General features: G+C 45.4%; 6 protein-coding genes across 8 annotated transcripts; all 6 read right to left on the minus strand.

Moving 5' to 3' along the window:
- Window positions 1-62: 62 nt before the first annotated feature.
- On the minus strand, window positions 63-455 carry RB195_002233 (uncharacterized protein; the record flags this gene model as incomplete). 2 transcript variants are annotated; one of them, XM_064199399.1, is made up of 1 exon in its annotated part: window positions 63-455. In XM_064199399.1, one exon carries the CDS (start codon window positions 453-455, stop codon window positions 63-65), a length of 393 nt encoding a protein of 130 aa, XP_064055279.1. The 2 variants fall into 2 exon arrangements, with proteins under 2 accessions (XP_064055279.1, XP_064055280.1); XM_064199398.1 differs by having other exon boundaries at window positions 63-431.
- Window positions 456-469: 14 nt separating this feature from the next.
- On the minus strand, window positions 470-898 carry RB195_002234 (uncharacterized protein; the record flags this gene model as incomplete). Its single annotated transcript, XM_064199400.1, has 1 exon — window positions 470-898. One exon carries the CDS (start codon window positions 896-898, stop codon window positions 470-472), a length of 429 nt encoding a protein of 142 aa, XP_064055281.1.
- Window positions 899-993: 95 nt separating this feature from the next.
- On the minus strand, window positions 994-7,241 carry RB195_002235 (uncharacterized protein; the record flags this gene model as incomplete). Of its 2 annotated transcripts, XM_064199401.1 has the most annotated exons (4): window positions 994-1,187; window positions 1,315-1,594; window positions 4,423-4,682; window positions 7,166-7,241. In XM_064199401.1, 4 exons carry the CDS (start codon window positions 7,239-7,241, stop codon window positions 994-996), a joined length of 810 nt encoding a protein of 269 aa, XP_064055282.1. The 2 variants fall into 2 exon arrangements, with proteins under 2 accessions (XP_064055282.1, XP_064055283.1); XM_064199402.1 differs by lacking the exons at window positions 4,423-4,682; window positions 7,166-7,241 and having other exon boundaries at window positions 1,315-1,591.
- RB195_002236 (uncharacterized protein) lies at window positions 1,734-2,361 on the minus strand (the record flags this gene model as incomplete). The annotated part of the gene is made up of 3 exons (XM_064199403.1): window positions 1,734-1,816; window positions 1,913-2,012; window positions 2,212-2,361. 3 exons carry the CDS (start codon window positions 2,359-2,361, stop codon window positions 1,734-1,736), a joined length of 333 nt encoding a protein of 110 aa, XP_064055284.1.
- Window positions 3,084-4,635, minus strand: RB195_002237 (uncharacterized protein; the record flags this gene model as incomplete). Its single annotated transcript, XM_064199404.1, has 3 exons — window positions 3,084-3,204; window positions 4,084-4,157; window positions 4,423-4,635. The coding sequence occupies 3 exons, from the start codon at window positions 4,633-4,635 to the stop codon at window positions 3,084-3,086; spliced, it is 408 nt and encodes a 135-aa protein (XP_064055285.1).
- Window positions 7,242-8,501: 1,260 nt separating the features above from the next.
- RB195_002238 (uncharacterized protein) lies at window positions 8,502-9,783 on the minus strand (the record flags this gene model as incomplete). Its single annotated transcript, XM_064199405.1, has 2 exons — window positions 8,502-9,304; window positions 9,633-9,783. The coding sequence occupies 2 exons, from the start codon at window positions 9,781-9,783 to the stop codon at window positions 8,502-8,504; spliced, it is 954 nt and encodes a 317-aa protein (XP_064055286.1).
- Window positions 9,784-13,789: the final 4,006 nt, after the last annotated feature.

The raw sequence follows: 13,789 nt of genomic DNA on the forward strand, positions 1-13,789 counted from the left end.
CCATTTCATTCATGCCGCATTAACACGCGCTCGACCTTCTTGATCAATATCGCCTGTGTAAGTCACTTTGGATCAAGATATTTGAAACAGTTCACCTTGTTTAATTCGGTGCTATCGACACGAATTGAACCATCCTCTATCCTTGGTCCGCCCTCCATGTACTCAGTTTTTGATGTGTTGAGGCACAATCCATATTGCTCCTTCCAAGACTGTATTTGTTTCTGAAGATCATTTCGAGACTCCGACGCGAGCATGACATCGTCGGCAAAGAGTAGAGTCCCCGGATGCTGTTTCTCGATTTCCTTCGTTATCGTGTCCATGCACAGTATGAACAGCAGGGGTGAGAGGGATGAACCCTGATGAACCCCTACTTCTACGGAATGGCCTGCTTGTTCCAACAGCACATCGTACAACGCTGATAGACTTCGCATAAAGCAGTTTCGTCCACCGCACATATTCTTCTGGTACTCTATGCGACCTCATGGACATTTCCACTCGAGATCGAGAAAAGCACACTGCGGTTCTTCTCTCGATGTTTCTCCAGGAGGATACGGGCAGCATGGATAGCATCTATAGTGCTGCAGTCCTTCACAAAGTCGCACTGGTTGAGTGAAACGCTGACAATTTTCCTCAGACGAGCTTCCGGTACACGCTCAAAAACCTTCATCGTATGGCAGAGCAGCCGTATAGGCCTGTACGAAGTGCAGTCAGCAATGTCTCCTTTCCTTTCCAGACAGGCACGGTCACGGAAGTTTGCCAAACGTCTGGGTCCTGTTCCAACCCTCGACGCTGGGAACAGTTGGGATGGGAGGATGACAGAACTCTTCGTTACACAAGTGATTGTAGTACTCTCGCCACCTCTCCAGGATCTGACCAGAGCGGCGCAGAACGGCTCCATCAGCTCCCTAAACGATCTTGGTGTGCTCCATATCCAACGTTGAGCGATGACGCGCTCTGACTAAACGATACACTGTCCGCTCGCCTTCTCTGGTATCAAGCATGTCGTAAACAGCCTTCTAGTGGTCGGATTTCGCCCTTCTTAGCCTCCCTTTTCGCCGTTAAGTAAGCACCCCGATCTTCAGGCTGACGTGTCCTCCACCAGAGCTTATACTTGGACTTCTTCTCACGAATTGCCGCCTGAACGTCCTTGTTCCAAAACCACGTAGCCTTTTGTACTTTGGGCTTACCTAGAGTCGTATTTCCCAGAGTGTTCTCCGCGGTTAAGCGTATAACGCTGGAAGTAGACGACCACATTTCCCCAACACTACGAGTAGGGTGGGCAAGTGTAGATGGAGCCACGGCCGCGAAAAATACCTCCTTTCGATTTTTCTTTTCTGACTTCTGAATCCTGCAGAAATCGGCGATCTCGTCGGCGTAACATCCAGAAATCTGCTTGTGTTTCACGACCGCCGCTGGTGTATGTGATCAAATGCGATTTTCTTTCCCGATACTGCGTATTAGCAATGATCAAGCCACTTGCAACAGCATACTCCAGGATTCGCAACCCGTCGTCGTTACGAGCTCCATAAGCGTATCCACCATAACAGGTCTCGAACCCGTCTTTCCGAGAACCGACATGTCCGTTCACCATGTTCTTGATGTTTGAAGTCACCTCCGATTAGAAGTACTTCTTCGCCTTCCAGAGATTGGACGTACTGCTCCAAATCTTCCCAAAATCCCGCCTTCTCTTCTTCACTACAGCCCACCTGTGGCGCATAAGCAGAGTCGACTCGCTATTCCACATCTCCCGTGTCTACTCTTACAGCCATCAGGCGATCCGATAGTCTGTACACAGCATATGTCAACACGGCGTTTTCTGAGACAGTCTGCCAGTTCACGACTTCTTCCAGTAAGCGTCCCAACGTTAAGTGTTTTCAAGCGCACTGGATGTTGCTGGCGATGGCGGACTAACTTCTTTGGCCGGCTTCGTCCTCTAGCCGGTAGCCCTCGCATATTTGCCACATTGCCCGGGCGAGGACAATGCGCATCGCTTCTGGGGGACGCCCTAGCTTCTGGAGAACACATAGTTGACGTTAGCAGTATGACGCGGCGGGGCTGTTGTCCTCGGTCGGCTTGTCGCACTAGCAGGCTAGCAGCCTTTCACCGGAATCGTCGCACTACCTCCTCACTTAGCTAGCCTGTAACCTTGGGCCAAGGACCGGGCTACTAGCCGGATAGATTTGTGGCATGGTTGAACCTGCCGAGACGAACTCTCGCCACCATAGCTGCCCGACGGCCAGGGCCACCGCTGCCGCATTGAGACGTGAGGTAGAATTTGTAGCAGTCAACCAGCACTTCTGCTGTTCCTTCTTTAAGGTCTTCCTTTATCGCCTCTCCACAAAACCTTGCAAGCTCGGACATGAGTTCTTGGTTTTCTGCGGTCGATGTTGTCCATTGCGGAATCTTCCCAAAAGCCGGCTAACGTAGCGAAGAGATCCCAGTTGATGATAGTCTTGGGATTTCTCTCTCTGAACTTGGCGGCTTTCTCTGCTCTCCTTGTGAAGGAAAGCCTTCCTCGGAGAAGGCGAAGGTCTGATCCCATACAGAACTTTGGCACAACAGCGACATCCGTCAGGCGGGACCATTTACTGACGATGATGTGGTCTATTTCATTAAGGTACCCTCCACAAGGTGACTCCCGCGTCTAGCCTAGAGAGGAGGGCTCCTGAAATTGCGAGTTCCCATGGATGGTCTTAGTTGTCATGATGAACTCAGAGAGCCTCTTCCCCTGCTCATTCCATTGTAGACTGTGGGTCCCAATGTTCCTCAGGCGTTCTTCTTGATCGAATTATTTTGAAATCATCAATTATGACCTTGTAGAAGTCATTATCTTCTCGGTAGAACTTCTTCAGGTCCATATAGAAAGCTTCGATTTCTTCTTCTTCAGTAGCTTGATCTTGGAGCGACGAAGATAGTCACAGCTGGGTTTTACGACATCTTCTCATCCGCAGACGTCCGATTCGGGCTATAAGTCGTTCGAAAGAGTCGATGTTCTTTGTCATACTCGTGTTGACGAGGACGCCAACTCCACCAACACTACTACTCTACTGTCGCATGTTCTCAAGAACAGTTCTTCTCCAGTTTCATATGGCGTCCAGAGGGTGACGTCGTCTTGTCTCGGTCAGTCCGATGACGTCGTACTTGATCTTCCTGGCCTGCATCATCAGATCTTCGATGGCCGCTTCCGATGCAAGCGTACATGCGCTATAAGTACATATCGTCATTCTATTCTTTTCCCGTTTCGGTAGCCTATATGACTCGTGCAACCCCGTCTTTTTTGACGCTACCGTACCAGGCTTTCCTCCGAAATCAAGAGATTCCTTCCTATTACTGTGAAATACGAAAAAGAAAACCTCAAAACAAAAAAAAAACCATGGGCGGGTCACAAGCCTCTAGTCCCATGAGTTTTGGGAGAATGTTGCGCTCTGCCGGAGTGGACAGGTGGAGCTTATTTGTTGCAGACGACTCCGAACCGCCTCCATTGCACCTCCCAGTTACTTGATTGCAAGCTTTTGGCCGGACCGACGTGCGGGGTGCAGGATGCTCTGAGTCAGTCCTGGCTCAGGAGAAACAGGGAGTCCATCCCCTGAATCCACCCACGTCTTTGGGCAAGCGCAAGGTCGCTTTTAGCCTCCTATCCGCCACTCGGGGACTCCACATAGCCGCGCGACTGACCGGCTGTGATCCCTCTAGTGAGGGAGATCCGTGAGGCATTTCGTTAAGGAGGTAAATGCAGAGGTGGCCTTAGAGCATCTTTGCTGAATACCTTTTTCGTAGCTGGCGTCCTTCTTCTGTATACAGCTCAGGTAACAGAAATTATCGACGAGTTCGATCGGTTCTCCGTGCACCCTGATTTCAGTTGGAGGTCTCGAAGGGACGCACATCTGTTTGCACTTGAAAATCTTTTCATTTCACCGCTATACTGTTGCAGTAAGGCGTAGGCTATCCGCAGGTTCTTGCCTTCCCACGCCTTTTCAAATTCCCCCGCTCTTGACGTCCATTCGCTGTCGCGGCCTTATTGCAGTCGATTCTTTCTCTTGGCTTTTCCTGACTAAAATCACCAGTGCTGCGCCCGATACATACCACAATTGTAAGTCGATCTTGTTTCCGCAGATGCGGAGGCAAATTTTTGCGGCATCATAACCGGGAGTGTTTTCCTACAACGTCCTGGATGCACTTTGTGAAGGAATCCGCATGGCAAGATTTCTTCCTGATCCCCAACTTGAATAGCCACATGTTAGCAGAATTCCGTTCTGCATTCTTCGTCCTTTCAGACCTGGCATATTGATTTTCGGTTGAAGAGGAGCTCTCTTTCTCTTGTGGAACTGTATCTTGAAGCTGAGAAAAAGTGGACGGTGGTCAGAGTTGAATGCAACGTCCCAAACGGCTCAGGATTTCCGGATATTTGAATGAGGGATGTACCTCGTCAGAACGTAGTGGAGCTGAAGTCTGAACGTCCCCATCATCCGCTTGCTCTGCTCTTCGGGCGTTGAATGGGTTGAACCATGCCACGTAAGTTGATGCGTCAAGGCCCGTCTGCTCACATAGGTCGACAAGACGGTCACCGTCATCCGACGTGCACTCCGTTGAATGATACCATTTTCCCGGAGCATCGGATTGTTGTTCACGTCCCATCTTCGCATTTGCGTCGATTCCGAAAGACAACCTGCTGGCTGGGTATGCTAGACATCAATGCATTGATTTCATCACAGAAAAGGTCCTTATTGTTGTTTTCAGCGGTTTCTATAAATGCTCGGGCAAATATCCGATCCATTTTCCCGGAGCATCGGATTGTTGTTTATTGTTGATCCAGTGTTTCGCAGTCGTACAGAGGCACATCTAGAAGCCCTTGAGCCAAATTCCTCCAGCAGGTTCTTGTAATCGTTCCTCACAGCTATCGCTCAGCCTCATATGTTCCTTTCATCAGCATCGCCGCAGTAGATAGTATAGTCTTCGACACTGATGACGGGTCGATCTCTGATTCATGTTTCCTGTTCTGCAGCAAACGTCACACAGAGATATCATAGATCCCAGCAGGGAGGTCTGTTGGAATTCACTCGATATTGTTCGGCAGCTCAGCGTGACGGAACGAATAGTTGTTGCCAAAGATCAAATCTCCTTTTTAGGCAGTTGACCCTTCAGGATATGGGGCTTTGGCGATGTGCTGGTCGAAAACCTTTTTGCAATGTATAGGAATTTTACGCCAAAAGACCGTGTATGTCATATAGCTCATACGTTTCCAATTAATATGCATTAATAATAAATTCCCAGGTATAAGTTGAATAAGAAGTTCTCGGCCTTTTTTTTTGTTTCATTTCGACGATAAAATTATCATAGTTAGGATTAACCGATTTGAATCAAATATTTCTCTTTCCCAATTATTCAACTTTGTTTTGTTCAATAGCATGTTGTTCATTTTGATGGCAATTTCATAATTCCGCAGTTGAAGAAGTCCTCGTCCTTATTGTCAGAAAGATTGACCACCTCATTTCCTCAAGCAAGAAGCCTCTCTTGAAGCCAGTTTTATACGATCAAGAAAATTTTGGAAGTGCTTGAAAAGGTGGTACTCGCTCGGTGCTATTTCAATACGATGAATACGGTAGAACCGCCGTTTCAAGGTTTGGCCGGTTGGAGGACCTCATGGTGGATGATTGCCTTCCAATCTCACCTAACATACTGCAAAACCTTGACCGTTAATCCGGGCTTGGCGATTGTTTGGGCCGGCTAACCGCGATGGGACCACGATCTTTTTCGGCTTTTGTTCTCGTAATGTCACCTTGAAATCGCCGTATAGTGTGGCCCGATGTGATGTTTACATCGTCAGATATGGCTCACTAAAGGATTCTAGCGTAAACGCTCAGAACTTTTTACTTCACCTAATATTATGATGGCACTACACCTTTAGCGGAATGCCGGCATATGTGCCATAGTATGGAAGTCCTACATGCGGGTGGTGGTAAGACGCTGCCCGCAAATACGTGTCTTTTGAATAATACTTTGGTTCGTTGTTATATCCAGTTGCGAGTTTGTATTCCAGATCATCGCATATGGTGTGAATATGTTGTAATGAAGTCGTGTTTGTGGTCAAAAGACGCTGATTATTGCTGAAATGCTGAATATACTCAATTCATTACATGTTGTCTCTAGTCCATTGGACGTTAAGACTTCCACGTTCCGCGTCCATGAGCGGATGGTCGGGGATTGATGACATCTCACCGGTCTATTCATGTATAAAACCAATTAATAACCGGAGAGTGTACAGAGGTGCGCTTCCTAACGGACTTCACAGGAACTAAGCTAATTACGAAATCTACAATGCCATATCTAGCTTTTCCTGCGGGTTCCCTCGCCACGTCAGATTCACGATGTGGTTCCTTTGAGCAGAGTTGATTGGTATGGTGACTACGTTAACTAGGGCTACTATCTTAACGGATCAATTATCATCTCTTCCCAAAACTTATCCTAATGGCTTCCTAGCCTCTGTCTAAAAGCCTAACAACTGAAAAATCGTCCAAAGTTCGTCCTGGCTCAAAAGCATCACCCCACGAATCTGAATGTGGTATGGAGAGCCAAAGACTCAGCGGGGGTGTAGATTGCGAAAACGAATGGGATCTCGCTCATCCCTCCCTGCATCACAGTAACCAGGCGGCTTCGGAAAGCGGTTCCATTCGACGTCCTCTATTGCAAAGCGCCACCCTTGCGCCCATGGATTTTCGACGAGGCGCAGGCGGGGACGGAGCGCAAAGGTGGCGCTTTTAAGTAGAGGACGTCGTAAGGAACTGCATACCGATCCCGTCTGTTTACAGTAATGCAGGGAGAGATGAGCGAGATCCCACCCGTTTCTGCAATCACCGCCCCAGTATAGTCTTTCGCCCTCGAAAACCCATACCACGTCAGATTCGTGGAGTGATGCCTTTAACACCGCTTGGATATTGATCGGGAGATATGTTTGAAAAACGCCGTGTATAAGGCCGAATCAACAAGATACGCCATTCATTCACATCACAGAAAAAATAGCTTGTGCTTACTTGCTGACTCTCCGTGATTTCATTCTAATTACTATGTGACCAGTGTTTGCAACGAGGTAAAAGGGAGAATTTGACGAATGACTTGCTGATCCTTGATTGCTATCCAATCCTGTTTGGTGGCTCAGACCTCGAGAAACCTGCATTGCAACCACGTTTTGGCTGCACCCTTCCAACTCCCTTTTCCAGGCTCATCAATATCTTAGTGACCCACATGGTCGACCAATTGCATTTCAAAATGTAGATTATGCGGAGGAGGGTGATTCCGTCCATTTCTTCCTAATTACCGTAAAAAAGGCCCGGAAGATGCGGCTTCGAGCTTTCTCGGGCGCCCTCCTCCCCATAACCTACGACTCGTATAGGCATGACCTTCTGAAACTCGCACCACCCCAGATTCGTGAGGTGATGCCTTAACTACTTTTATTTTTCCGAAGAGGTCATCCCAGTGTTATGTATTTCTCACCAATCAACATCTATATTGCATGCTGTTACTTAGGGTCATTTACCTACTGCCTCATTACGTACTGCTGTTACTTACGTGTTTACGTTTGTAAGTGTCCGTAGTATTCAAAGGACATTATCTGAGAAAAGCTGAAAGATGAACAATAGTAATAACAGTAATGCTAAACATTCGCGACATGAAGCTCGACGCGGTTGCGCTTTAAGTAGGTGAAGCTAGTGGTTGGGATTGAGGTGGACCATCGCGAACTGCAACAGTGACATGCCGCGATTTCAAGCTGCGAGTGGTATTGCTGTGCAGCACTAAAGGATGATTTGTTCTTATGGATACGTAGGAGTCATGAAGCACTTTGCGCAGTACATGTGTACTTTACCTGTACTTGAGTCGGGTGGTATGTGTTCTAGCCAGCGAGTACAGTTTGTAGTACGTTTAAATCCGAACTGGTTTGAAATTGAGTGCAGTCGACTTAGTATGTGTTGCACCGGAGTGGCGCAAGTCCTTGTTGAAGGCGCGCGATGGCTCACTTCTCCGTATAGCGCGACAACGTGCTCAGAGCTCCACTTGTTTCAGAAGGTCTTCAGCTGTTCTAACGATCATATGAATTTCATTCGCTTTGGTGAAACCTCATCTCTGAAAGTTCCCGTTACCAAACAGTAGTGTTAGCCTTTTCTCGCATTTATTTAACGTTCGCTTCTTCAAATTTCAATTCTAAGCTGCTGTTTTTTTTCTCTCAAAAGTGATATTCGCGGTCAAAATACTAGGAAATCGCAGGATTCTGAGTACCATAAAGGGTTTGTAATTTTGTCCGTTGTAACATTTGAAACTAAGCAGAATTTTTAAAAGGAATGACAAGTATGCTGTGCCGGTCCAGTATAGTTTTCTAAAGTTGTTTCAAATTCCAATGTTCGAAAGCTCCATTAACTATGTGTGTTTTCGTTGATAATATACAATTTTGAAGATTTTATTACGAGCTTTGAAAAAGTGAAGATCTTCAATAGTAAAACTGAAATTTGAAACTAGTATCCAGATGGCTGGGCAGGTGCTGGAGCGGTTTCTGGTGGAGGAGCGGGTTGTGCGACGGAGACTGGTTCTTGCTCGGCTGGAACGGTTTCGACTGGGGCTCCTGCAGGTGCGGCACCGACTGGTTCGTCTCCATATGAGTTGGCACTTCGTTTTGACCTGTATCCTGAAGGCTCAGCTGGAGCTGGCGTTTCGGCACAGTCAGGAGAAGGCTGCTCAACAGCGACTGGCGGTTGCTCGGCAGGAGCTTCTTCAGCTGGAGCCTCAGACGGGGCTGGTGTTACCTGCTCATCGCCGTAAGAGTTGGCGCTCCTCTTGGACCTGTATCCTGATGGCTCAGCTGGTGCTGGTGTTTCGGCACAGTCAGGAGCAGGCTGCTCAACAGCGACCGGGGGCTGCTCAGCGGGAGCCTCCTCAGCTGGAGCTTCAGCTGGGGCTGGTGTTACTTGCTCATCGCCGTAAGAGTTGGCGCTCCTCTTGGACCTGTATCCTGATGGCTCAGCTGGTGCTGGTGTTTCGGCACAGTCAGGAGCAGGCTGCTCAACAGCGACCGGGGGCTGCTCAGCGGGAGCCTCCTCAGCTGGAGCTTCAGCTGGGGCTGGTGTTACTTGCTCATCGCCATACGAGTTGGCGTTTCTCTTGGATCTGTATCCTGAAGGCTCGGCTTTGGCTGGTGTTTCGGCGCAGTCGGGAGCAGGCTGCTCAACGGCCACTGGCCCTTGCTCGGCTGGAGTTTCGACAGGTACTTCGGAGGGCGCCGGTGTCACTTGCTCATCTCCATACGCATTTCTTTTGTGTACTGCAAAAAAGACAATTATTAATCCCACGAACGAATAGAATACTATATGAAGAGTTGGAATCAGTAATTCTTATTTAGTGACTCTTGAGTCTTTTTTTTTGCAAACTTTATGATATCTCCAGTTAAAATACGTTACCGAAATAACGTTTGAAGCAATTTTATGATTCGCGAAACATCTGGGTTCTCTTCCTTATAAAACAAGTCAAGAAAAGCATATCAGCTATTTACTTGAAAATATTGGACCAACTCAGTCTGGTTGGTTTTTCGGAGGAAAGCAAAGTTACAAGGAGCAAATATAATGCCTACTTAGTACTACAGATGAACATACTTGATCTAGCTGTGACAAGAGCCACCAAGGCAGGGATGAGCAGGAAAACTTTCATGTTGGCGGTGATGCCTTCCTCCTTAGTGGGTAACCTTTTATACTGTACCGCGTCTGACCTTTCAAATGGCTCGAAACCGGATTTCTTGCGCGGCATGGCTTCGCACACCCTGCTTAAGTGACAAGTGGTTATTTGATGAGATAATGCATGGAAACGATGAATTGTTATGATCAATGTCAATTTAACTTCGTTTTTCTTCTAAAGTTTATTACCACATGTGAAAGATTGCAGCAACGTGAAACTCTTTCAGTTTTTAGTGGTAATTCTCTAACCCTAGTTAGTTTTCGTTGCCTAGAGCATCATTGTATTTGTTTTGAACTTCTTTCTCTATTATTAGCAAGTAATCGATCTTCGCTGGAATATTAAATTTTCATGACTATATGACAGCCACCTGGTGGAGGTTCGATCCTGAGAGACGAACATTTCATAAGCTTATTTCTCTGTAAAGATTCAGCTGGGAAAATTACATGTGCTTTTTCTTCCGCTGAAGGTTCTCTTTCGAAGAGTTGTGCTTGCGAACTCGCGCAAAACCATCTGACAAATACTCACCTCTTTTTTGATTAGTGGACAATGATTAAGAATGACAAAACAACGAAAGCAAATACTTTTCTCATGGTTTTCTAAACTCGGTTGTTGTTCGATGTTCCTCTTTTATTTTTACATTAATTCAGTTTATTTTATTTATTTTGTATATTTGTCATTGTATTTATTTTGTTTTTTTTTAATTTCATTTGATTTACCTTTATTACCTCCATTTATTGCACGAACGATTTCCGAAATAAAGAGCCAGCGTACGTAAAGGCTGTTTCACCTTGAAGAAAGGATTTGTTTAATTTTCGTTAGGCATAGTTAGGGTCATCCCTTGATGTGGTAAACTGTGCGCATAATGTAGCCTTGTTCTACATAAATTGTGTTGATGGAATTATGGAAATCAGATTAATTGAGCTGAGCTTAGCACCATTACAAAGAAAAAACCCTCCTTGCAGCAGTGAATAAAAAACGCCTACGACGAGGCGTTTTTTCTAACATAATTAACTCGATGGAGTTAGAAAAGATGGTTGTATAATACAACGAAAGTTCTTATCTAGTTACATTTTATGTGAAACCGAACGTGAAGCAGGCAATAATGTGGTCTGCTGATCATTGTCTTCAAATGCGATAGAACAAAACATGTGCTTCAGTGTTTTGCACGATAGAAACGTTCCTCCTGATTCACCTCATCGGTATTGCCTCCTACTCGGTGGTCGAGGCGGTAAGGTACTAACTACTAACTACCAACGATTGTTTAATTCGGTATTCTTACAAGTCTTCCACTTGTTGCATTGTTTTTCTCATTGCTTTTGAAATTTGTTCAAATGTCGATTTCGATAATCGTGGAAACACTGACGGTTCAAGCATTCACATGACGTGATGTAGCCTGTTTCCTTTTCGAATATTCCAGTATTCGTAGGTGGGAAGGGGGTGTCCCGCAACTATCAGTCTCACCAGTAACGACGCTCTCATACAACATTGTTTTCTGTTCCGTTGACCTTTTTCACGACTCTACGATCAACTTCGATCTGTGGGTGCCCGAAGATGGGAAAGATAACAAATGCGAACCTGAGACTGTAGGATAGGCATCTGCTTTGTAAGGTCATCCTTAACTAGGGGATCTAAGACCACAGATTCCGCTCTGATTGCCATACCTAAGATCTCAATCTTCGCCTTACACATTTTGCTTTGGTCATGCCTCGCTCTTCGTCATTTGCTGAGTAGAGGTTCCCTAAAACAGTGACAGGATCCGTGAAAGCTAGGAAGATGAAGAGCGCAAACAAACGGTCTCAGTCCGACTGCGGTTCGGAGTAGGAGAACTTTTGTTCTTCATGCTGAAAAGTCTGCAGAATTAATTGGATAGCTGAATGCCATCATGCCATCATTTACATGACGTTCTTGTGCTTGTCGGAATGGTTTCAAAGCCGTGAATGCACAAAATATTTCAAACTCCACTTATTGGTGATTCCCTTACATTTACTGTACTGCTTAGAAGCAACACTATGTAGCGCATTGTATTCTTGCTAACTATATCTGTAGCTAAGCTGTACGTGCGCAGCGACTAATGAACTATTGACTTCTATAGTTCGTGGAAGATGGCGACGCTTATCTATCAACGACCTAGTTTCATAGAAATCCGGTGTCTCATAATAATGTCTTAATTACAGTTTTCCACGAACGAAACACTTCAGAATCTTCTCTGTGATTACGACGTCTAACTCGTTCTTATGAATCTTAATATGAAAAGTGCGGCAGCACTTGAAATCAAGTGAAGAACCAGATGTTTTCTAGAATGCCAAAATGCTCTTGTGCTTTTAGTTGAAGTGCAGCTTGGACGCATGAAAAACTGTTACTTGTCATTAGAGGAGAGAACATTTGAAGTTGTGAAAAGTCAGGAAAAAATGGTTGCTAGAGGTTTATTCGGTATCTGAAGTAGTCAGAATTGTTTTTTTTATTTGTTATTACTCTCTCTTCATTTTACTCTGACGAGAATAAGAAATCGTTCGCCTTTCCATGCTGTTTTCGACTGCCGTTGACAATAAGCGACATAAAAATAACCTATCACGACATATTGCTTCGTGAACACATTGTTTCCAAAGACTTTTCGCGAGCTAGAGAGCTGTAAGCAGCTGTAGAGGACGCCTTCCGTTATTCTCTGAGAAAGTCTGTGGCGTTTTATCCATTGTACCCTCTGAAACAATCCCTGTTTAGATTCCCATGTTTGCTTTTGCAATGACATTTTCTCTTTAAAGGATAAAGTGTTTGACGTTGATCAACCAATTTGGCTTGAGCCAAGCACTTTGGTGTTACACCACTCGCAACAGCTCCTAACTCTTCCCAACAGTTTTTCTTTGCACGGTCACTTCATCAGATCCAAAAGTTGCAGACCTCTACGTCTTGTGTCTTCATCTGCGCTGATGTTTGATCGCACTACATGGTTCAGCGCATTTTTTTCACCTTTCGAAATGCCGAAGGTCGGAAAATCGCTGACCTCGCCGAGGCGAATGATTACCGCCATTCCTTCGCTTTGAGTTGCGGCGGATGTCTGAGTGCGTGGTTTATTTTGAGTGAAAGTGTGTCCGTAGATGCGCTTAACTGGGCCAAGTAGGTAACTGCGAGGAACTCTCCTTTGCAGGAAAAACTCCAAGAGATCATCGAAATAACTCCGATGGGCAATTTTGAACAACATAATATGAGAAAAACAGTTCGGGATTTGGGATTTTCCGGGATTTCCGAATATTTGGGAATTCTGCAGTTACATTTCCCGGAAGTATCCTCCCTTCATATTTCCTAGTGGCTATTTAAATGAAATAACTCTGCATCCGATGAGTGGTTTTTGGGGATGGCTACGCGTGTAGTGGCTTTGTTGTTCGTCTTGGACTTGTCAAGAATTCTTCGTAGGTTTATAAGTCATTGCATCTGTTTGTGCGCGAAAGTTTTTGCCTTCAAATGGCATGCCTTATGCAATGAATCGCCACAAACGTTCAAATTACTGTCAGTAGTCTCTCTATAAACGTTTTAGACATCGACATCGCTTTACGTACTTCACCGTTTTTATACCCTTGCTGCTATTTTCTGTAGTCTTTTGGTTGAAATTTGATCAGGTAACACTCGTGTTGGAAAGAAGGGATCTTCTACTGTAGGTGTGCATATAAACAGCCGACTACTGTTTCATATAAATACTTTTCCCTTCAACTTATCAATGCTATGCAAGTCCGTATGGTCTACCACACGATGAAGATCATTGTAACCACAACTTAAAGAAAGAGTTCGGTCTCGCCTAGACTTCCAAACTATTTCTTCCATCAGAAATCCTTATAGATCTAATTTTCAGGTTTTTTTTCTAGCAATAGCTGGGAATAAATACAGTGAGGTCAGGTATGGTTTGGATATGATCTCTCAATATCATTGTAACATTGCAAGAAGTAATGTAGCATTATAACAAGTAATTGAAATCAAGCTGTCGATTTTTTTTAGAATTGGAACACTTTGGGGTCGTAATTCTTCGCCTTTACGTCATTATCACATTTATCACAGTTGTGTGACATTTAATTAACTGCTAGTTCGGCTG

Source organism: Necator americanus, chromosome IV (genome assembly GCF_031761385.1).
Source record: "Necator americanus strain Aroian chromosome IV, whole genome shotgun sequence".
NCBI lineage: Eukaryota > Metazoa > Nematoda > Chromadorea > Rhabditida > Ancylostomatidae > Necator > Necator americanus.